General features: G+C 47.5%; 1 protein-coding gene across 1 annotated transcript in view; it reads left to right on the top strand.

The window, feature by feature from the left end:
• LOC131730501 (transcription factor COE2-like) overlaps nucleotides 1–23,481 on the top strand; it is a 32,528-nt gene that overhangs the window by 3,194 nt on the left and 5,853 nt on the right. The window contains exons 2-11 of the mRNA XM_059020532.1: nucleotides 2,682–2,838; nucleotides 3,597–3,660; nucleotides 4,143–4,198; nucleotides 4,670–4,743; nucleotides 6,492–6,560; nucleotides 19,360–19,441; nucleotides 21,108–21,249; nucleotides 21,501–21,631; nucleotides 22,249–22,375; nucleotides 23,305–23,393. Coding sequence (XP_058876515.1) covers nucleotides 2,682–2,838; nucleotides 3,597–3,660; nucleotides 4,143–4,198; nucleotides 4,670–4,743; nucleotides 6,492–6,560; nucleotides 19,360–19,441; nucleotides 21,108–21,249; nucleotides 21,501–21,631; nucleotides 22,249–22,375; nucleotides 23,305–23,393 — 991 coding nt within the window. The remainder of the gene's footprint in view (nucleotides 1–2,681; nucleotides 2,839–3,596; nucleotides 3,661–4,142; nucleotides 4,199–4,669; nucleotides 4,744–6,491; nucleotides 6,561–19,359; nucleotides 19,442–21,107; nucleotides 21,250–21,500; nucleotides 21,632–22,248; nucleotides 22,376–23,304; nucleotides 23,394–23,481) is intronic.

The raw sequence follows: 23,481 nt of genomic DNA, 5'->3' as shown, positions 1-23,481 counted from the left end.
TTGATTCTCTTTTTATAAAGCTTGAAATGTTCCCATTCCTCTCTGCGCCATTACTAGAGCCACCAGAGATGTCGTTTTGCTCACAGTTCACGATATTTCTGCTTGAGAAAAGGATCCTCTAACGTTAACAGAGCAAGAACGGGAGCTGCAGCGCGGTCCGGTTATTTTTCTCAGTGTGCACTGTACGTTTGAAACAATCTAACTAAATAATTAAATACAGCAACAAATAAATGAATCTACATTGGAAAACTCTGGCGGTCACGCGATGCTGCAAAGACCGAGTGTTTAACTTTAAAAGGCTTATTTGTCAAACACTTCACTGTGTTTATAATTCTTAATGCGTTTAGGATTTAAACACCCCATGTGGTGTTTATTTTATAAACTCTCGGACGTGTTTATGATTTGTAACACTTTTAAACTTTTGTACGCGTTTATAACATGGCGGGTATTTAAAATCTAAACATTAAAGTTAGCAAAACAGGCACAGATTAAACACATAGCGTTTAACAATTATTTAGAGTTGACTAGACACCTGATGACGTATCAACATTGCTGTTTAGGAATAGAACGTGTCTGTTCTACTGTACACACGTGCCGTTTAGATATTAAACTCGTCACGCGTTCTTTGGTTTTACAGTGTACACAGTTTCTTTGTGAAATTTGATTGGGAAACTCGACATCCAGCTATGGCCATATGTTTAGTATCACCTACAATTTTAGGTTGAGACATCTTTTTTTGTTTTGTTTATAAATTGAATGAACATAATTTAGATATTTTATTTAACATCGTGTAATCAAAGCATTTTTCAATTGTTGTCAGTTTTTCGTTTATATGGCAAACCACAACGCGGTATGTAATTAAATATTTGAAGGTAACATTATTCAGCAGGTTTCATTCGACTTTATGAAGCACAATTGGATAATTCTGTAGGGTGATGGAAAGCTTGTGTCCAGAGCTGAACATCTTGCCATGTATTTGTGTTTCAAGACTACAAAGCCGTTTGGCTACAAATATGTATTTTCAATATAAATAGCACACACGCCGCGTGAAAGTAATACTATATCATTTACCTTAAAACGCCTTCAGCGCGGCCCGGGTATGGAGCCCTCGCCAGACCAGAAGTACCTGCTTTCAGCGCGCCGGTTCTGATCAACACAGAAGCAAAACATGGAGCTGTTTTAAATGAACGTTTTTGGAAAACGCAAATGTAGTTGCCTATTGTGATCCTCTTGCGAGACACAAGGAGAAAACAAAGTGTGTTATCAACCTTTGAACCGCTGCTCAAATTCTGACGAGTTTGCGTCCAATATATTGTAGGATACAGTAAAACCGACCAAAAGTGTCTGCGGTCGCTTTCGCTGTGGGTGAATCTCGGGCTTTCTTCGGATGTCCCGGTTTCTATCGGCGCTTTTGGGCGCTGTGGAGCGGGGTGTCTTGAAAAGGCGTACGCTGTTGGGTTTACTGCATTTGATGACGTTTGGAAGACCTCGAAATAAACATACTACGGAATAAAAACCATACAAAATAGTGTTATTGTGCGTTATATAGTTCTTATTGAAAAAAGGTTAAAAACGTCAATTCAATTGAACGCGTCACCCAAACACACAGCCTATATTACACCCTACATCCATGCAATGTAACTTATTCCCCTTCTCGTTTTGTGGCCATAAACAAACAATAATACATGAACTCATTATTAATATCGGTCCTGAAATTACAGGAACCGACCAAAAAGAATAACTGGAAAGCAGATAACATCGCTGCAGTGAAACACTCCGCTAGACAGAGCAGGCTCTGGGAGCGTTGGCTTGAAGTTGTCCTCCGTTAAATATCTGTTATTTATTTCAGATGAAGAGGATGTGTCAGCGCTGGAAGACCGTTTAGCACAGCCTGATTATCACCGTCCCTAAACCTGAACAAACGAACGTGTTTAATGATCCTAGTGTTTCAGGATCAAGGAAGGAAAATGATTTGCAGCTGCAGATTTGTCTGTCTCTCGTATCTTTGCAGCCAGATCTGATCTGCAGATTAAAAGCAGATCAATGTTACCGCGTATTTCACTATGACATTTTTTATAGTTTCAAATCAAGGTCAACTTCTTCAAAGTGCGAAGAAACGATTAGGAGCCTGCAGTACAGAGCTATTCGGCAGAACTTTCCCAGTACATTGTATTGTTGGGTTCAGTGAAGAGAACTACAGCTCTGGCCAAAAGTTTCGCATGACCTAGAATGTTAGGATTGAGACATAATTAAAAAAAATTGCAAAACTCTACCGGAAGCCAAAATAGCAGTACAGTATTTCATGTTAGATTAATTCAGCAGGTTTGGTTTCATTCGACTTTATGAAGCAAAATTAGTTAATTCTATAGGGTGATGCAAAACGTTTGACCAAAGTGTATATTGATGGTGTGTGTGTGTGTGTGTGTGTGTGTGTGTGTGTGTGTGTGTACTCGTGGTGTATATTGATGGTGTGTGTGTGTGTACTCGTGGTGTATATTGATGGTGTGTGTGTGTGTACTCATGGTGTATATTGATGGTGTGTGTGTGTGTGTACTCATGGTGTATATTGATGGGGTGTGTGTGTGTACTCGTGATGTATATTGATGGTGTGTGTGTGTGTGTGTGTGTGTGTGTGTGTACTCGTGGTGTATATTGATGGTGTGTGTCTGTTTGCTCTGCAGTGGCGTGGCTCTGTCCCGGGCTCACTTTGAGAAGCAGCCCCCCTCCAATCTCCGCAAATCCAACTTCTTCCACTTCGTACTGGCGCTATACGACCGACAAGGACAGCCGATCGAAATCGAGAGGACCTCCTTCATCGACTTTGTAGAACATGAAAAGGTCATTTATGTTTTATCCATTCAGAAAAGTATTACCTCTGCACAGGTGTTTACGTGGTGCCTCTGCACAGGTGTTTACGTGGTGCCTCTGCACAGGTGTTTACATGGTGCCTCTTCACAGGTGTTTACGTGGTGCCTCTGCACAGGTGTTTACGTGGTGCCTCTGCACAGGTGTATACGTGGTGCCTCTGCACATGTGTTTACATGGTGCCTCTGCACAGGTGTTTACGTGGTGCCTCTGCACAGGTGTTTACATGGTGCCTCTGCACAGGTGTTTACATGGTGCCTCTGCACAGGTGTTTACGTGGTGCCTCTGCACAGGTGTTTACATGGTGCCTCTTCACAGGTGTTTACGTGGTGCCTCTGCACAGGTGTTTACGTGGTGCCTCTGCACAGGTGTTTACATGGTGCCTCTGCACAGGTGTTTACGTGGTGCCTCTGCACAGGTGTTTACATGGTGCCTCTGCACAGGTGTTTACATGGTGCCTCTGCACAGGTGTTTACGTGGTGCCTCTGCACAGGTGTTTACGTGGTGCCTCTGCACAGGTGTTTACGTGGTGCCTCTGCACAGGTGTTTACATGGTGCCTCTGCACAGGTGTTTACGTGGTGCCTCTGCACAGGTGTTTCCTAGGCTTGCCTTGTTATTATTTTTCTTTCCCCTTGTCAGGTACTTGACATGCTCAGTGTGAAATACAGAAGAGTGTGGTGGCAGCGGTGGGATCTCATTTACTAACTTACCTGTTTTGTTTCATTAAAAGGAACAAAGTGGTGAGAAGACAAATAATGGAACACACTACAAACTCCAGCTTCTGTACAGCAATGGTGAGTCTATCTATCTATGATAACTGGTGAGCAATTTTTTCAATGGGCTCATCCAGCTGATATTTCCCGTAGTAAACGTCCAGTTATTACGAGAAACACACGCTCATTAACACCAGCAGCAGAGCGTGGCTGACCCCAGAGCAAGCTGTCAAGCTCAAAGGAAGCAGAGTAAGCCCCTAAGTAGAGTGAACTCCCCACAACAAGCAGCACAGAACAGAACTTTAGAGAAACTGCTCACCAGAGATTATGAAAATTCTGCATGGGCTAGTGTGTGATAAATGAGAATTTAATGCCCACCCTTGGGGAGGGATGCTTGGATAAACCCCTCTGGATTTTCCCTCAGGGTTTATGTAGCACCACCCCCACTTGGGTGGGCAGTAAATAATCATATCACACACTAGCCCATGCAGTATTCTATATCTATCAAAACATCCAGACACGATATCCTCACTGTGAGACCCTGCCTTTGTTCTTTTCTACAGGGTTGCGGACGGAGCAGGATCTGTACATCAGGCTCATTGACTCTGCATCCAAACAGGTAAGGAAGGACTCAGGAGTCTAAATACAAACCCTCCAGCCTTATAACAAGATATATTCAGCAGCGCCAAAGAGAAACAAAGCGAAGTGATCCGGACAGTGTATCTAAACACTGCCAGTGTGTAATTCATTTACATGGACTCTGTGAAAACCAGCACCCACAACACAGCAAGGTGTGTGAAACTCTTCAGTGGACAATTAACATGCTAGGTTTGGTCCTGTTTAATATTTGCAGTATTTAGATCAGCTATAATGAATTGAATAGATCTGATTGACTTCAGACGTGAGATTCAAGTCATTCCACAGTGAAGGAGCAATATTAGCTAGTGACTGAGTGCCTACGTTTGTGGAGGGACGGTAATCTCTGTTGGACACTTCACACAGCACGGCTTGATCATGCATGTAATACAATACCATCTAAAGCAGTGTCTCGAAGGCGTCTCATTGGCTCTTCCTTGTGTTTGTTTGGCAGCCCATCTCGTACGAAGGGCAGAATAAGAACCCTGAGATGTGCCGTGTGCTGCTGACTCACGAAGTCATGTGCAGGTAAGAGCGAGGCTGGCAGTGCTGGCCGTCATGCCAGGGTATCACAAGCTCAGCTTCCAGCGCTTCCTGAGGGGCGATTCAGCATCCCGGTCCACATTCCAGACCCTGGTCCCGGAGAGCCGCAGGGTCTTCTGGTTTTCATTCTCAATTACTTAATCCAACCAATTATTTTCTTAATTGGTGAACACTAACATCTTCTCCAGGTCTTTAACCATTGATCAGACACCCAGAAAACCTGCAGGATTGTGCCCACCCCTGCACCATAGAGCACGCCTCACGATAACATGTGATGCTTTGTACGAGGGCTAATAAGAGCAATTAACGAGCAACTGCTTATTTATTTACTTATTTATTCTTCAACCAGGAAAACCCCACAGAGACCGAAGTGTAATTTACATCAGCTGGCAGCAGTATAGTTAATACACAAAATCTAAAGACGATCAGACTCCAAAAGCATTCTCACTCATTCAATCTGGCATCAGCTACACTGTGATCCTTCTTCAATGCCTTGTACCCCGGCTCATTAGTCTGCATTTAGTTGAGAGCCCGGGGTTATTTATCTTTTGCACTGCTATCAGAACAATAGCAAAGTGTAATAAAGCATAGGGGAAGCATGGTAAAGCACAGAGAGGTAAAGCATATTAAAAAAACAAGTCAAACCATGGTTAATGTGTAATATAACCATGAGGAAAAGGCAAAATTACTGTAAGTTATATAAGTGGGGGAAGAAAACAAAAATCCTAGAATGAAAAGTGACGGTACTGGGGTTTAATAAGAGGCCCCACGCTGGGAGAGATCCCAGGGTTAGAAGCCATTGTGCGGCCAGCAGATGCCAGAGCCGGCTCACAGCTGGCTAATAACGAGACGGACTGGGAGAGGGCGGCCGGCACAGCTGGGGTCTGAGCCAGTGGGCTAGGGGAGGGGGGGCCACACTGGCCCTCTGCACTGGAGAGGCCTGGCAGATGGTGTGAACTGAGATATACTTTTGTTATTCAGTAGTGGGGAGGGACTCTTGCAGCCAAAACAAAAGCCAGGCTGACTCTGGAGGGGGGGGGGGGGGGGGGGGGGGGGAATTAGTGACAGATTGCCAAAGAGCAGGATTACTGTTGGGACTTTTTTTTCTGGAGAAAGTTGATAGCACTACCCCAGTGTTGAATAAGGAAATGTCTTATGAGGGAAAATAAATACAAATTAAACAATAGTCATTTGAAGGCTGAGGGGCAAATATAAAATATTTTCAAAATCTGACAATTTTTTTTTTTTTTAAATGGCTACAATTTTCAAAAAGATGAAATCTGCATATATATATTTTTTAGGTTGTTTTTCCTGCTTTTTATCCTTCGGTTTTTTTAATGCCATCTTTAAACAATATCATCTTTCCATATTCATCACATCTCACAACGCTGAACGACACAGTGACGACTGAAGCTGTTTAATGATACGACTCATGTTAAAAAAATATATGCAAAGTATGGGAAACCACCTTACATTTAGTAACAATGCACAAATGGGATACATAGGATGGATAACATCAGAAAATTATTTTCTTACAAATACTTGGTAAATAGTAATTATTACATTTTGTCACTTTTTGTGTCACCTTGTTATTGCTCAGTAAGACCATTAAGAATCAAGCATGCAGCATATCACAGATTTACACAATCTCAAGCAATCTTCTTCTGAGTGAATGTGAAATGAAATCTCTCCCTCTCCTCTCTCTCTCTCTCCTTCTCTCTCTCTCTCTCCAGTCGATGCTGTGAGAAGAAGAGTTGTGGGAATCGCAACGAGACCCCCTCAGACCCCGTGATCATCGACAGGTAGGGTCTTCACCAGAGCATGGGGCTTTGATTCGTACCGTGGGGGTCGCACACCCCAGTATCCTCCCCACACTCACTGGGATCCAAATGGGATTGTCCTGGAAGGAATGCTCCCCAGTTTTCTTGAGGTGTAGAGCAGCTTTGTGAAGGATCTCCACCAGCTTCTTAAAGATCTTCAGTAATTCTGAATGGAAGAGAAGGGCGGGTCTTAAAACAACATCTCTCCTGCCAGAGCAGGGTCCTCTTGATCCAGCTAACACCAGGGTTTACCACACAGCCCTGTGGTTCTCAGGATTCTCAGATTCTGCATTGGGAAACAGACTTGGTCTGAAGTATCTGTGGCTCCAATGCAGCTCAACACTAGGTGCCCCCACCACTGATCTTCAGCATATTGGCGGGCTGTGCTGATCCATGTTCTGTGCATGTTGTTGGAGTCAGTCCTGTAATTGCACCCAGCCATACCCCTCCCTGTAGAAACACAGGCTCCTAATAGAGATGGGGGGGTCCAGCACTAATTCACTGTCCCATCAGTGGCACACTCACACCGGGGGGGTGATGGGGGAGATGGATGATTTTTGGTCAGCTCTTACCCCACCCACCCCCCCACCTCCAGCTCGTGGCAGCTTTATTGTTCATAAACACAACCCCCTGGGGAGTGGGGGAGTTACTGGAGAGGTCTGTGTTTAACACTGGCTGGGGAAAAGTACAGTGACTCTGTAGAACAGCAGGGGACTGTGTGTGTGTGTGTGTGTGTGTCCGCATGGAAAATGAATATATATCCAAATATATTTAGAAACTCACTGCAATACATATAAAACAGCCACATTTGCTATATTGCAATATATTCTGAATACATTGTGATTCTTTCCCCATGTAAAACACATGACTCGTATGAAATCATATACACATATTTACATTCTACTACATGTTTCATAGCAATGCGCCCCTAACATAACTGTATGGAGAGGGACACTTTCTTGTGAGTTAATATACTGTAAAGTAGAATCTTTTCCCAGAATCTACATTTTATATGCAAGCTGTTTGAGCTCTCTCACTCTCTCTCTGCTCTCCCTCTCCCTCTCCGCTCAGCTTCAGCCTCTGCTCCTGGCTTGTTGACAGTAAGTCTCCGAGGATCGCTCAAGATCGTTTTCTTTCAATAGAAAAAAAAATAAAATAGAGAGCGAAACAGAAAACCCTGTTGTCTCTCGAGTTTCCCTAAATTCCTGTGCACAGCTGCTTTTCTCATTTACAAAATAACTTTCCAAACCCCCCCACCCACACCCTGCCAGATTTCATCCAAAAATGTTTAGAAACAAGCTGTGAATAAATCCCATTCGAAAAGGAGAGATAACCAGGGCTGTACAATCTCCTTGTATCGGAGATGTGTGTGTGTGTGTGTGTGTCTGTGTCTGTGTGTGTCTCTGTGTGTGTCTCTGTGCGTGTGTGTGTGTGTGTGTGTGGCTGTGTGTGTGTGTGCGAGTGGCTTGTGATTTTGTAAAGGAGGGGTATTGCTTGTAAATGTTTTGCCTAGTTGACAATATGTTGGTTGCGTCGCACCCTGGGGGCTGTATATAGATGAGTAGGGGGGGTGTATATGACCCCCAGTCTGACCTCTCCCAAGTAGCTTCTCTCTGCCTAAATAATTCATGTTATTGATGCTGAGCCGCCAAAGCCATTTGTTTCCTGGGCTGCGGTAATCAGGAGTCTCATTCTGAGCGGCTCCAACACCTGTTCTCCAATTAACATGCGAGGAGCTGGGGCCGCTGCTGCCCTGCATCCCCAATCTGATCCTCAAGTAATTAGGCAGGGTTATTACCACGCATTACACACATGGAGGGCACAATTCCCAAGACTTCTGTTAATCCCCTTCTCAGAAACCAGCCCTCCCTCCTAACCCGGCCCGCACACTTCATTCGAGCGTCTCCACCGCTGCACTGAAAGCACGAAGCTGGATTAAACACAGGAGCACAAAGCAGGTCTGCCCTGGTAAGCCTGTCCTGCCCAGATCACAACTAATCTTCAGCGATCAGACAGGGGCACTGCAATGGCAATGCAGACAGACAGGGGCACTGCAATGGCAATGCAGACAGACAGGGGCACTGCAATGGTAATGCAGACAGACAGAAGCATTGCAATGGCAATGCAGACAGACAGGGGCACTGCAATGGCAATGCAGACAGACAGGGGCACTGCAATGGCAATGCAGACAGACAGGGGCACTGTAATGGTAATGCAGACAGACAGGGGCACTGTAATGGCAATGCAGACAGACAGGGGCACTGCAATGGCAATGCAGACAGACAGGGGCACTGCAATGGCAATGCAGACAGACAGGGGCACTGCAATGGCAATGCAGACAGACAGGGGCACTGCAGACAGACAGACAGTGGCACTGCAGACAGACAGACAATGGCAATGCAATGGTTCTGTACCAAGAAGCAATTGTAGCAGCTGCAATGGGAGGAGGCTGCCAAACATTTCATGGTTCGTTTTTCACTTATTTAAGGAGGTTGCTACTTTACAAGACCATGTTTAAATAGCTAGAGCAGAACTTGAAGCTGTCACTGTGTATGTAACCCCACAGTGCTCCAAGCAGTAGCAGGAGTGTGTATTTGGTGACTGACGCCCTCTGAGCTCTGTATTTAAATATCCAGGTATTGATTTCCACGTGTCGGATCTGCCTTGGCAAAGTTAAAATCACATCAGCCCGGGACCACTAGTTAGATACACTGTGTCTCACTCATTATATTTGTGTCGTCGAGCAATCACGGCTTGTCAAAATCACCAGCTGAATGAAGTGTGGTATTCAGCACGTCCTGGAAACAGAATGAGATAAAGACACACAGCCTCACAAGTGCTGAGCTTTTTATAACTGCTTATCAGTGTCTTGCTAGTTCTGTAACATTGGTCGCTGGGTTGTCATCATCAAACCAGGCTTCAAACAGCACGGTGCTGAATGCTATGGAAGAGTCTGATAAATGATGTGCAGGGCAGGGCTATTGGGAAATTGCAGGACTGTGGACTGGGAGGTTAAGTAACAACCATTTACACTGGAGGTGCATGCGTGCCAGTTACTGACCCGCGTCAATGTGCTAACTGACTAAAAACACAAACGACAAATCAATGGGAGGTCCGATCGCTTCCATTGATCACCTGTGGCAGTTGAACGAATCAGCGAGATTCCCAATAGCATCGACTGCTTTCCTCATCCATCTCCTCCTTCAAATTAACAGCAGTTACTCTGAACCAAGCCCATCTGCAATCCAGGGAGGAGTGATCTGGGATGCTGCGCTTTATAAACAGCAAACCGAGTCTGCACGATGATCTCTTCATCTGAAAGTCGCTCCTAATTAGGCTGCAGTGCTGGCGAGTCCATATGAAATGACGTCATGAGATTTCAGTAACTGCATGCGGTAAGGAAAGGGAAAACGCTGAACTTTAACCCTCAACTTTAGCCAAAAAAAAAACAAAAAAAAAAAAACTAAACCATAAGAGAAGCATGTAGCTGCAGGAAGGGTTTGGAAAGCTCCGCGTTTCTTCAGCTCTGTTCCCGAGAGTGGCTGTGTGTGTGCGTTAGCCAGGGAAACATTACCTCCATGTATTAAACTGACCGGACTCTCACACACCCAATAATAACAACGATAATAATCACCATACAAAAACAATAGTTCAACATATTTCCTGCAAGCACAACTTACAAGCTAGTGGGGTTATCTACGCGTGAGGATACGTACTGGAGGAGAACTGAGAGAGATTTATACGCAGTTGTTTCAGTTTACGTCATTTCCTTTGTTTTCCGAGTGACTTTTGAGTCGCCCTGGTTTGCTGCTTTGAACATGTCTGTGATTTTTCATTCTCACGTTGTGGTCAAGTCGATTCTGGCTGCTTTATTCTCGCCAGTTTAACTCTCCTCTGCTGCAAACATTTCATTTTTAGACTTTTAATTTCTTCTAAACAAATAAACGGGGTAAACGTTTGAACCGAAGTCATGCCCAGTGTCGCTGGCTCATTAGACGAACACAAGCGCGCAGAGCAACGACAGCAACGACCTCACCGTCTTCCCAGTTATCTCCCCACTAATAGGTTTCACCTCTGCTAGCCCGCAGCGCAGCTAAACACAGGGAGCACGTTTCTCCCAACACACAGGACTGAGGGGCAGTGACACCCCGTTTGAGAAGGTCACGAGTTGTAATTTGTAATTGACAGCAGGAGGAGTCGGATTGCGCTCTGTGTGTGTTTTCAACCCTGCCGTATCGAGCTGCGCTGAGCCGGGATTCGAGACCGTTTATAAGGGCAGATTTGAAATAATAATAATTTTTTAAAAAATTAATTTGGAATTCCAAAACGATCTTGGCCGTGGCAGTGCTTTTTATATTCACAAAACTGTTCTAGAACTAAGCTACAGAAGTTCCAAGCATGTCATGTGAGATCATTGTTATTGTGAGAGTCCAACTGCCCAGTAATGTTGTTGAAGGTCTGACACCCTGGGATCCTTCAAGAAGCTGCTTGATGAGATTCTGGGATCAATAAGCTACTAACAACCAAACGAGCAAGATGGGCTGAATGGCCTCCTCTCGTTTGTAAACTTTCTTCTTATTTATTTAAACATTATTTAAATATTTTTTTGGGTGAATTGAGAGTTTCTCAACAGTTTTCCGTTACACTTGTCTTTTCAGAAATAGTAATAAAAAAACAGTTCAAACTCTGACCCAGAGTGATCATTATTGGAGTTTTATTCTGTGCAATGTAACTCTGTTTCTGTAATGTAGTAATGTGAGCAGATTGCATCTCCCTGCACTGCAGGGTATTCAGTGTGGTGTTCCAGCTCCAATAACACATGTATCAGGTTGCTGTGATGGACCGACCCCCCCCCCCCCCCCCCCCTGTACAGACCCCCCTCTACCACCCCATGCTGCTTGCTTGTTTATTTGGGATTCTGGAAGGAATTCCCAGTGTTTTCCCAGACTGATTGACAGCCCTAACTTCGGAATGCTTGCTTTGTTTACTCCCCCGATCATTAGAGAGCAGAAGTTTTGGAGCAGTGACATTTCTGATTGGAGGAGTTGCAGTTCGCATTTTTCCGTGACAGTGGGTTAGAATATAATTGTTATTTTAGGTTGTGATAGCAAGCATCTATTGTCAAACCGCGGACGTTTTCTATTCACTTATCAAGCTATACATATCGTTCTCAGTTAAAAGCTTAAGAAACAAGTAGACAAGGAATTGGTCGAAATATTGATAATACAGCTAATCGTGTATACGATACCATTGTCCTACCATTAATCTGTCGATGGTAGGAAAATCTCCCTGCTACCAACAGCAGCTTCATCCCATTGCAGCTGCCCTTGTGCAATTGTTTGAATTTGAGAATTTGGAAAGGACAGTTTGATGTTTGTGATTTAGAGGATTATTAATAAAGGAGAGGTTGTGCTCTTTGCAGGTGCAAGTCTCCTGCATTACTGCGTCTGCGTGCACTCAGTCCTTCTGTAACCTATTACCAAGAATCAGAGAACGCAAATGTGTTACAAGCCAAACTCAACGGGGATTCGGAGGAATCAGTGCTTCTGGACCAGAAAGAGGTGGCTTGAATTGGATTAGCTTGTGCGTTGAGAGGCACCCGGGCCCCGACCCTGGGCCCCTGCTTGCTAGGTTCATGTTCCTTGGTGTGATTGTATTGATGAGTCAGTTAGCCCTGCCAGTGTGTGTGATGACAGACTCACAGCAGGCATGCTGAGCCCCAGACAGCCTCCATCTCCTCGCAGCCCCTGGCATTTGCTGTGGATTAGCCACGGGCTGTAAATTAGCAAAGGTCTGGCTCTCATTTCAGAGGCCTGAGTGATTCCATACCGGTCTCTTCACACGTTCCCCTCATCCCTCTCCTAAATCATCCCCCTGGAACTGCACCAGGCTCCCAGGCAGGCAGGCAGGCAGGGAGAGAGGGAGGGAGGGAGGGAGGGAGGGAGGGAGAAGACTCCCACCACGCCACCCTGCTCCATGGCTCCTGCTCCACTCCCCCTCTCTATAATTCTCCCCTTCTCATTTCTCTCCTCTCCCTCTATAATTCTCACCTCTTTCTTCTCTCTTCCCTCTCTCTCACTTTCTCTCTTCTCTCTTTTGTCCCCCTTCTCTCTCTTCCCCTCTGTCCATCTCTCCCTCCCCACTTTCTGTCTCTTCTCCCCCCTCTCTCTCTCTCTCCTCCCTCCTCACTCTCACTTTCTCTCCATCTCTCTTACCTTTCCTTCTTACTGCTCTTTCTCTCACGTATTCTTTCTTTCCTTCTTTTATTCTTTGGTACTTTCCTTCCTTCTTGTCATTCTTTCCTTCCTAGCTTCTTTCTTTTTTGTTTTTCTCTTCCTTCCTTCCTTCCTTCCTCCCTTCCCTCTCTTTTGTTATTGGCACAGTACATTCTATGTGCTAGACGTGTCCTCTGCAGGCACACAGCCTCTCTCTGCAGCCCTCATCAGCGCAGTCTAGTGAAGGCTCTTCCTCATGCTGTTTGAAGTTTGCTGAGTCGTAGATCACTGTCCGGCACATCCTCCTCTCTGAGGGCAGTGCTGGGCTCTGCTAACTTCATTACCCTCCTCACTCTATTCACACGCAGAGCCTTGCTGAACCCCCTGTGAATCAGTCAGTACAGTTTAACCAGGCGATCGCAGGGAGTCTCATCTGAAAAGCTGTCAGCCCTGTCTGTGGTGATGGAGTAATCCTCAGAATCTGCCTTGGCCGTTGCTACGGGAACGAGTGTTTGAGGTTACTGATGGGCTAACGAAATCAACTCACAAAGTAACAGGCACTGCTTTGGACACCCCTGCATGAGCCGAAGTAACACTGATGAAGGCAGTAGCCAAAATGCTTGTCTGCTTGTCTGCTTGATTCTAGTTTTCTCCAGTTCTAAAACATTCCCTGTGTTCGGTGTGGATGGAGACTTGTGCACCGGGGGGGGGGGGGTCTTAGTCTGGGGTAAGGTGAGACCCCCCCCGAGGTGTTTGGATGGTGTGAAAGGTCCCGCTCTGGTATGTGGAACGCTGGTCTTATTTTGCACAGGGCTCCATGCCCCATTAGAGGGGTCAGGGGTCAGTCGTCCTGCAGGTTGACCCTGGTGACCCCTCTCACTGCAGTCTGATGGGACACCCCCGTGAGAGAGGGAGAGAACAATGAGAGAATTATTTCATGCTCTTATCGATTATTTTTTTTTTGCTATCTATCTACCTATCATATGCTTATAATTCATGTCACATTTAGCATCGGCCCATAGGTGCTTAAAATGGCCAGGACACTAATTAACTCCACTGCACAGCGCACACTGCTACAGACGACTGTACAATGTCTGGGGAGTTACTGGATGGGGTGAATTATCACTCTGTGCTGCGGGTGCAGTTGATGATGTGTCAGGTGACGGGGGGGGGGGGGGGGCCTCATCAGTAACGAGTGGGGCGGGGCCTGCAGGAACAATCAGCCAATCCCCAGGGAACCCCTGAGCCTGACCCCTGACCTGTGTGAGTGCTGGAGAGCGGGGGTCCCCCGAGAGACTGACAGAGACACAGCTGAGACCAAACGCTTCTCAGCGCAGTAAAAGGGGGGCCAGTAATATTGTTATCTAAAGCTAATAAGAGGTAAGAAAACGGATTTTAAAGCATTCGTTAGCAATTCCACCTGCCTGCACCTCTAATAGACAGGACTAGGTGTTATGTCCGGTTCCTAGTAGCAGATGTGTTGCCTTGGTGCCAGCTCAAAGCGAATACAATACGATACCGTTCTGTCTTCAGATATGTGACCTGTCCGATTTATAAAACTTAATCCATTATTATTATAAATAAATAAACAAGTCAATCAATAACTGATCAACTGGAAACACTGGTGTGAAAAACACAATCTATAACCAACCAGATAACCCCACCCATAAACCAGATAACCCCGCCCACTCATCCAATAAGCCACACCCATGTGTATATATCCCCGCCCCCACTCCATGTAGCCACACCCCTGGCTCTGAAGCACAGTGCTGAGGGGTGAGCACTAGAGCAGAGGGACTGAAGCCCTGAATGTATTTTAATGGCTCACATCTGTTTTTCTAGTTTTGCCTCGGTCCTCCTGTCACGGGAGAAGTTCTGTGGTGAGATGAATGGCGTCAGAGCCAGATCCCTCAATCTCTGTCTCTCCCTTTCCCCCTCCCTCTCTCTCTGTCTCTTCCTTCCCTCTCTCTCCCTCTCTCCCTCTCAATCAAGCCTTCTAGCTTCTCAAACCCTCTCCCCTTCTCCCTCTCTCTTCTCCTTCTACCCTTCCCTTCTTTATCTCTCCATTTTCTTTCTTCCACCCTCGCTCCCCCTTCCTTTTTTACCATTTCTCTGTACCCTCTCTCTTTCTTCGAAGAGAATCAACACTCTCCTCTCTCCCCCTTCTTATCTCTCCCTCCTCTCCCTCCTCTTTCTCCCGCTCCCAAGAGAGTCAACCTCTCTCTCTCTCTGTCTCACTCTCTCTCTCTCCAACCCCCCTCGTCTCTTCCTCCCTCTTCCCTTCTCCGATTGAACAGTTAAATCTCCAGGGATCCCAGTTTCTTCGATGGGAGATGTTCTTCCCATGCATTCTTGTCCTAATTAAATCCACGGAATCTGTCATTGCCGTGACAAAGCGCAGATACACTCTCAAAAAGTTTCCTACAGTAAAAGCACAGCAAAGTGCAATACAGCATGTGGCAGTCATCTTCTTCCCGTATGGAGTGTCGAAACACAACGACTACAGTTCTATATTGAGGTTTGAAAGCCATTTAATGGTTTGGGTATCGCTAAATGACTTTCAGGTGCGGGCAATGGTTCACAGTGTGGTTGGTAGTCTGGACTTCACTGCAGGATGCACCTCCTGGGTGTAGTTTTTATCCGGTTGAGTTTGGACCAGTCTCCGAGGAGAGGGATACCACGGGGCTCCTTTGTCAGATCTTCTATCAGGGCTTCGTTTGGAAAGTTGATCAGACCAGGATCCGTGGCTCCGGCATGCAAGTGTCCTTACCTGAGGATCAAAGTGTGGAGGCGTGAGTCCAGAACGGTCTTCCAGACTTGAGGTGGTCTGGTGGAGCAGGATCGAGGTCTGGGTTGGCAAGGATCCTGTTGTATTCTCCTGCTAGTAGGAGGCAGGACAGTACTGGTAGACAGTGTGCTGCCGTATCAGGACCGCTGGACTGTGCAAAACCTGCTCCCAGTCCATTGTGTTGCCATGGCTGCTCATGGTCCTGCTTGAGAGATTTTTCAGGAATGAAACCTGAAAAAATGACCGCTCCAGGGAGTGTAAAAAAGTGGTTCTCTTGACAGCTGGCCTCTATAGTCAGGATACATTTCCCATGTTAAAGTCAATGCAAACAGTCGCTACTGCCGGTCAGACCAGAGAGAAATAGAAAGCTGGCAGTGCATTATTAGCAACCAGCAGAACCTAATTATTGAAGAACAACAAGTAAACAATCTTAATTACCAAACGATCTCCCTCGCACCTGCTGCTGTGCCGCTAATTAGCGCCCGTCTCCAAGGGCGGGACTTGTCTCCGCGGCGACGGAGCAGGACTGACAAGCTCGGAGGTTTTTATTTTTAGCAGCAGCGAGGTTTGCCGTGGATTGAGAAACAATCTTTAACCAACAGCTTGTGTTTGTGTGAGTAATAACGTGCAGCATCACAGGTCGAGTGTATTAGTAAACCCAGCTCTGAAGCTGAGGAGTCGAATCTCTGGAGAGATACAGCTGCTTCAGCTTAGCACTCAGGCACCTTCGCTGTCACCCACACCTCAAAACAAACCAATGCACAACAGTTAAGAGACTGGACTGAACCCTTAACTCTAAGAGAAAGTCCAGGGCAGGCTTGAAGCATGGAGACTGAACTGCTCCCTCCCTCACCCCCCTAAGAGAAAGGGTGCTCTCTCCAGTCCAGGGCAGGCTTGAGGCATGGAGACTGAACTGCTCCCTCTCTCACCCCCCTAAGAGAAAGGGTGCTCCCTCCAGTCCAGGGCAGGCTTGAAGCATGGAGACTGAACTTCTCCCTCCCTCACCCCCCTAAGAGAAAGGGTGCTCCCTCTAGTCCAGTCCAGGGCAGGCTTGAAGCATGGAGACTGAACTGCTCCCTCCCTCACCCCCCTAAGAGAAAGGGTGCTCTCTCCAGTCCAGGGCAGGCTTGAGGCATGGAGACTGAACTGCTCCCTCTCTCACCCCCCTAAGAGAAAGGGTGCTCCCTCCAGTCCAGGGCAGGCTTGAAGCATGGAGACTGAACTGCTCCCTCCCTCACCCCCCTAAGAGAAAGGGTGCTCCCTCCAGTCCAGGGCAGGCTTGAGGCATGGAGACTGAACTGTTCCCACTCAGGGGATTTGTCTGCTGGGAGTCCCCTAGTGGCCACCACTGGTATGCCATCATTACCTACACTAAATAAACCACCATCCAACATGTATTGGGACAGTAATGGATATGGTCATGGGAGTTTTTTGGAAAGAGAAGGAGAGCCTGTTTATTCACATAGCCAAAGAGAGAGTCCACAGCGCCTTGAGAGAGAGAGAGAGAGAGAGAGAGAGAGAGAGAGAGAGAGAGGCAGACAGACAGGCAGGGAGGCTGGGGAGCTCCTGAGAGGAGGATGAATATTAAAGACACACTGTAGCTGCCGTTGTGCTATCATGTGGTTGCATTGCATTGCTGGCTGTCTGCTTCGTCAGTGAAGATCATTCGGGAATTGCAGTGTCTTCTGCTGATCAGTCAAACCCCCCAAACTGAGTTTGGGGGTTTAAGCAATAGAGAAGTGAAGCTACATGTTGTGCTCCACTGTGGCCCATAAGAGGCGCTGTTTTTCATCACCCGCCGTTTTCAATCCAAGCACAGTTCAGCGTGATTTCCATTTGCTTGGATTCCATGATGTCATCTGTGCAGGCTTGAATGTGGAAGCACCTTCCAACCGAACACCGGCTGTCATAGCCTCCTAATCAAGTCTGATCTGATGCCTCACTGAACAGGGGGTGCAGCATTAATATCGCACAAGGCTGGGATCATTTTAGGGCCGTTCGCACTCAAATATGTGCTAGATGCTAGTGGTAGTGACTGTTGGACTGTCTCCCAAATGACTTCACTGCAATTTAACTCCCACACTCTCTCTCTCTCCGTTCCGAGGAGTTTTCACAGACCCCGGGAAAAAAAACAACAACTGATAGATAAATTAAAAACAAAGGAGAGATTTCGAGAGAGTCCCCCGCTTATTAATTATGCAAGATTAGTCTAATTATAATTCAGCAAATTAATGTGTGGCAGAAGGTGTTGGGTAACACAGTCGTAGATTTGCATGTTAAGTGGAAAGGAGGTCCGGGTAATGTATGCTAATGAATGCAGACGATTCTCACCTTCATTTACAAAATGTGCAGCTGTGTGTGTGTGTGTGTGTGTGTGCGTGTGTGTGCGTGTGTGCGTGAGTGTGTGTGTGTGCGTGTGTGTGTGTGTGTGTGTATGTGTGTGTGCTGGGGGGGCGGGGCAGGGCGGGGTGGGGTGGGGGATTGGGGAGGGAGGTGAAAAGTTTGTCTTCGTAACAACAGCAAGAGCTGAGCCCAGAATCCCGACAGACGTGCTTGGAGTCTGTTCTGTTGTATAGAAGGCAACCTCTAGGGGCAGGGTAGAACACTCTGGGAACTTGTGGACAGAACTGAGGGACTGGGAGGGAGGGAAGCAGTATGGTCTAGTGATTAGAGATGAGGGACTGGGAGGGAAGCAGTGTGGTCTAGTGGTTAGAGCTGAGGGACTGGGAGGGAGGGAGGCAGTGAGGTCTAGTGGTTAGAGCTGAGGGACTGGGAGGAAGGGAGGCAGTGTGGTCTAGTGGTTAGAGCTGAGAGACTGGGAGGGAGGGAGGCAGTGTGGTCTAGTGGTTACATCTGAGAGACTGGGAGGGATGGAAGCAGTGTGGTCTAGTGGTTAGAGCTGAGGGGACTGGGAGGGAGGCAGTGTGGTCTAGTGGTTAGAGCTGAGGGACTGGGATGGAGGGTAGCATTGGTTTTGTGTCGTGTTTTGTATCAGAGAGACCCTGTCTGGTTGTAGCGCACATTGTTTTGTGAGCAGTCCTCCTGCCAGTCTCGTCTCACACACACACACACACACACACACACACACACACACACACAAGCAGCTCATGAGCAGCAAGGGGGCTTTGGGATTGCGGCAAAACTTGGTTGCCATGGCGACGGGAAAGGGAGCTGAGCCGAGCTCACCTGGGATTTGGGGCTTCTCCGCAGCGTCTGAATTATTTTTCAGGGACCGCTGGCCACCCTTCAGAGTCTGAGAGAGAGAAAGAGAGAGAGACAGAGAGATGGGTTTGTGTGGAGTTTCAAACGCCATTGATCCACCACACACTGCAAAGAGTCTAGAGCCTTCTAAAACTCGGGAGGGTGTTTCAAACCCCCGCTGTGGGGGCTATCTGTTGTTTCTCATGTTCTAATGAATGCAGGTGCGCCAGCATTTCAAGTGGTTAACATGTACTAGCCAAGGCTTCCAAATCCAGTCTCGTACCTTTTAAAAGCACAGGCATTATTACCACAGCCCCCTGTTCTTGTGCTGTTTACCCAACAGACCACAATCAGCTGTTTCTTCCTGGTAGCAAATCGCTTTCTTCATGGCAGCTTGGATTAATGTGGATCACTTGTGTTGAAAGGTAGCTCTGATCTTCCCACATTAAACCAATCCCGTTCGGATCTGTAGCATTAGAATGCACTGCCCTGCCGTGCAGAATCGTTGCTTCATTTGCCACAGGAAATGGATTTCTGCAATGTTGACGTTGTATATATTATTTTTCTTCCCCTACAGATTTTTCTTGAAGTTCTTCCTCAAGTGCAACCAGAACTGTCTGAAGACAGCAGGGAACCCGCGAGACATGCGGCGTTTCCAGGTACGCCTGTCTGTCTGTCTGCCTGCCTGTCTGTCTGTCTGCCTGCCTGCCTGCCTGTCTGTATCCCCATCTATCTGCTTTATCTGTCTAACCATCTGTCTTTCTAAGCTTTTACTAAGGGATCCCGCAGTACACTTTGAGAAGGGGGCTGGTTCATTATCTTCTCTGTGCTTTGAGAAGGGGCTGGTTCATTATCTTTGTGTTTTACTACACTGTGCTGTGCTTTTACCAGGGGGATACCACAGTAAGTGTGTGTGAGGTTTTTTTCCAGGGGAGTTGTCTGAGGGGGGGAGTGAGACAGGAAATGGATAGAGGTGTTTCAGGAAGTTGTCAAGAGTTGAGTGATTGGCTCCAGATGCAGAGGTCAGGCTCCGTGACCCAGGAAGTGGTCACTAGGGAGACTCCCGCCTCACTTCCTCTACCATTCAGCACCAGAAGATCGAATCTGTTTTCTTTTCCCAGATTTCATGTTTTTGTTAACTCCTTCATGGCTGTATATGATTAATATAGACTAAGCCTCACTGACTCCCTCACAGCTCTGACCACTAGACCCCACTGCCTCCCTCCCTCCCAGTCCCTCAGCTGTAACCAATAGACCACACAGCCTCCAAGTCTCTTAGCATTTTATCTTGCTAATCATGTCATTACTACAGTACAATATACTGTACCACATCTCTCAGTGATTTGCAGTGTTTTTACTAGGGGATACTGCAGTCCCATTATTCTTTACAACAAGCAGCACTCGTCCAATGGGTGCTGAGGTGAAAGGTCAGGGAGGTTGTGAGTGGGCTGCTCCACCCAATCCCCAGCCTCGGCCCTTCCTGGGCCTCTGGTTCACGTTAACGCTGGTAATGGGTCGATGATTTGATCTGGTGAGCAGCGAGAGGGGCGAGGGAGGTGGAGGAGCATTGTATTCCAAGGATTACATTATTTCCACAATTTATCAAAAGATAATTGCTTCCATGTGTGGAGCGGTCATGGCTGATCCCTTCTCCTGTACACCCACGGTTCTTGTTTCTGGCAGGGAAGGGAAGGGAAAGGAACGCAGGTCTGGATTAATGATAGACTGGGGAGAGGAACAGACTTCAGGATATGCTGGAAGACTGTACAGGCTTTGACAGAGAGCTGATCACAGGCACTCACTGGACAGGTGCTTCCTTCTGCAGGAATGCATGTGTTGAGGTCTCAGTGTTGACTTCTGAAGATTTTCACCCTCAATGCAAGTTCTCTGAAGGAACTGGAGGCTGGTAACCGTGACGATGGGTCACGTATCCCTCCAGTTCAATGTAAAGGACTCGCTTTGAAACAGCGGCATCATGTGGAAGTACAGTTTATCGACAGTGTTGTGGCAGGTGTTTCTGATTTGACATCAAACCCTTGCTGTGATGTTTTTTCCAGAATCTCTTTTCAAATTGTTCCCCCATTCGTCTCGGAGTCCCTGTGCTTTACACTGACTATCTCAGATGAAGCACGCTTGCCTGGGCTCTACCACTCTCCACGATTGTGCTTCTCTTCAGTTTCCATCTCTTCCCCATGTTTCCCATTCTTTCACCAATGGGATTTACAGTGTATTAAAGAGCATGCCTTGTATTGCTTCACTCCTCTTTGCAATGCTCCAGTGAGCTGTGGGCACTAACCTCCGGTCTGTGTGTGCTGCCCCCTGCAGGTGGTCCTCTCCACGACGGTCAATGTGGACGGTCATGTCCTGGCGGTGTCCGACAACATGTTCGTCCACAACAACTCGAAGCACGGACGCCGCGCCCGGAGGCTTGACCCCTCGGACCCGACAGAGCCTGGCATGGAGTACGGTACGGACACGCGCCCTTCAAACACACGGCACGCACACGCATGCACACACGCTCCCTCCAAACACACGGCACGCACACGCAGGAACACAGAGACAAGCGCGATTTCAGTCCCGCAAATTGTAAAACCTTTTTTTTTTCTCTGTTGTGTGAACAGTTTTTAGCTCCTTCTAAATGAACTCTATGTATGCTCGACCGTCTGCGTCCTTGTGACTCTCACATCTCTCTCTCTCTTTCTCTCTCTGGTCCTGCAGCCACGCCCTGTATCAAAGCCGTCAGTCCTAGCGAGGGCTGGACAACAGGAGGCGCCATGGTCATGGTCATTGGAGAGCACTTCTTCGATGGGCTTCAGGTGGTCTTCGGGACCATGCTGGTCTGGAGTGAGGTGAGGGGACCGAACGGAGAGTGAGCAGGGGGCAGAGGGGGGCTCTACCGCAGTGCTGGGGCAGCTAAACTTCATGCTAGTGCTTCGGGGTGGGGGGGGGGGGTATAATATATTCTGTCAAGATGTGAGATTTTTGTCCGTGTGCACTGATCGGATTTCACGCTGGGAAAGGGTGTCAGACGCCTTCCTGGTGAAATACAGCCCCAGATTGCAAAGGAAGGGCGACCCTTGACCCCAGCTCCCGTTTCCTTCCCATGTGACTGCATTTCATTGCGAGAGGCGGTCAGGTGACTGGCTTGCAGACTCGACACACACATTCCTGCATCGCCTTCCAGGAATCCCAGTCTAATCCCAGTGTCCCTAGCTAGCAGAACCATCAGCAGACCACAGCATTACCAGCTACCCATAATGCACCGGGAGCAGATACTGCACCGTCCTGATACGGCAGCACACTGTCTGTATGGTGCTGATAGGGTACCGTGGGACTGCGTGTGGATTGTGTTCATGCCATTGTAATGTGCCATTGGACCATTCTACTGATGCCTATCAGTACAGCAGATCAGAGAAAGTCTCTTGAATGGAGACGGATTGTTTGAATGCTTCTTGCTGTGTTGCAGCTGATCACGCCCCATGCCATTCGCGTGCAGACCCCTCCCCGGCACATCCCTGGAGTGGTGGAGGTGACCCTGTCCTACAAGTCCAAGCAGTTCTGCAAGGGGGCGCCAGGCCGCTTCATATACACAGGTGAGCTCCTCCAATCACTGCTCTGATCAAATGCACAGCCTCCACCGCAGGATGCACTGGGCTTGCAAAGGGATGTTCGTTTATAAGTGTCTTGGCCGTGTATCTCGATTTCAAGCAACTTCACAAGCCAGAGGCACAGAGATACTAAAATGATTTCCTCCAGTCAAAGCTGTCTCAAAATACATCTTTCCCATCGAAAAATATGATGGCGTAACAGATTAGGTAAGAGTTACTGGCATGTACTTTAAATGCCACTGGACTAAGAGCTGGCCTGCTCTTACCAGCCAGTGACCCCCAGGACTATTTCAATACAAGTGAATGAGAGAGGGATCTTGAATAAGCAGCCATCTGTCCTAAGCAGACACACATTTCCATGTATCGAGAGAGCACGGACTAGATCCTTAAGTGTGGGGCTTTTTTAATCAAGGGTCTGTGACACAGTCTGCGTTCCAAGGGAAGATTTCCAACAGTGATTGATTAGCTCCAGGATCTTCAGTGAGGGCAGCAGGGAGGCCCTGTGTTTGAATGAGCTGCGCCGGCTCCCCCAGAGAAGTGTCAGCTCTCGGGTGAGATCTCCGGGCTCGCTGCTCTCTTGAAGCTTCCTCTGCCTGGTCCTGCTGGGATTCAGCAGCCAGCTTTGCGGTCTGAAAAAGTGTAACATTACACTGGAGCAGAGCCCCCAGAGCAAGACTGAGGTCTGTGTGCTCAGGGCTCTCCGGGGACTGGGATAACTGTGTGGGGGGAAGGGAGGGGAGGGGAGGGGAGGGGAGGGGAGAGGGTTAAAGGAGAGGGAGCGATGTCTTTCCTCTTTCATGAGCTTTAATAAACCAATGCATGTGGAAATGGACCCTGCCATTGTACTGCTGGTTCACAGAACACCAGTAACAGGGTGCTTCTAGTAAACACCTGGACTTCCTGTTTCTCCTCAGCCCTGAACGAACCCACCATTGACTACGGCTTCCAGCGTCTCCAGAAGGTCATTCCCAGACACCCAGGAGACCCAGACAGGCTGGCCAAGGTGAGAGGACCCCTCCCCTCACACGACCCCCACCCTGACTCCCTGAGGACAGCCTCCCCTCACACTACCCCCAACTTTTCTAAGGGTT

Source organism: Acipenser ruthenus, unplaced genomic scaffold, assembly GCF_902713425.1.
Source record: "Acipenser ruthenus unplaced genomic scaffold, fAciRut3.2 maternal haplotype, whole genome shotgun sequence".
Classification (NCBI taxonomy): Eukaryota; Metazoa; Chordata; class Actinopteri; order Acipenseriformes; family Acipenseridae; genus Acipenser; species Acipenser ruthenus.
The sequence above is the reverse complement of the archived record's forward strand: the minus strand, read 5'-3'. Positions and strand labels throughout refer to the sequence as shown.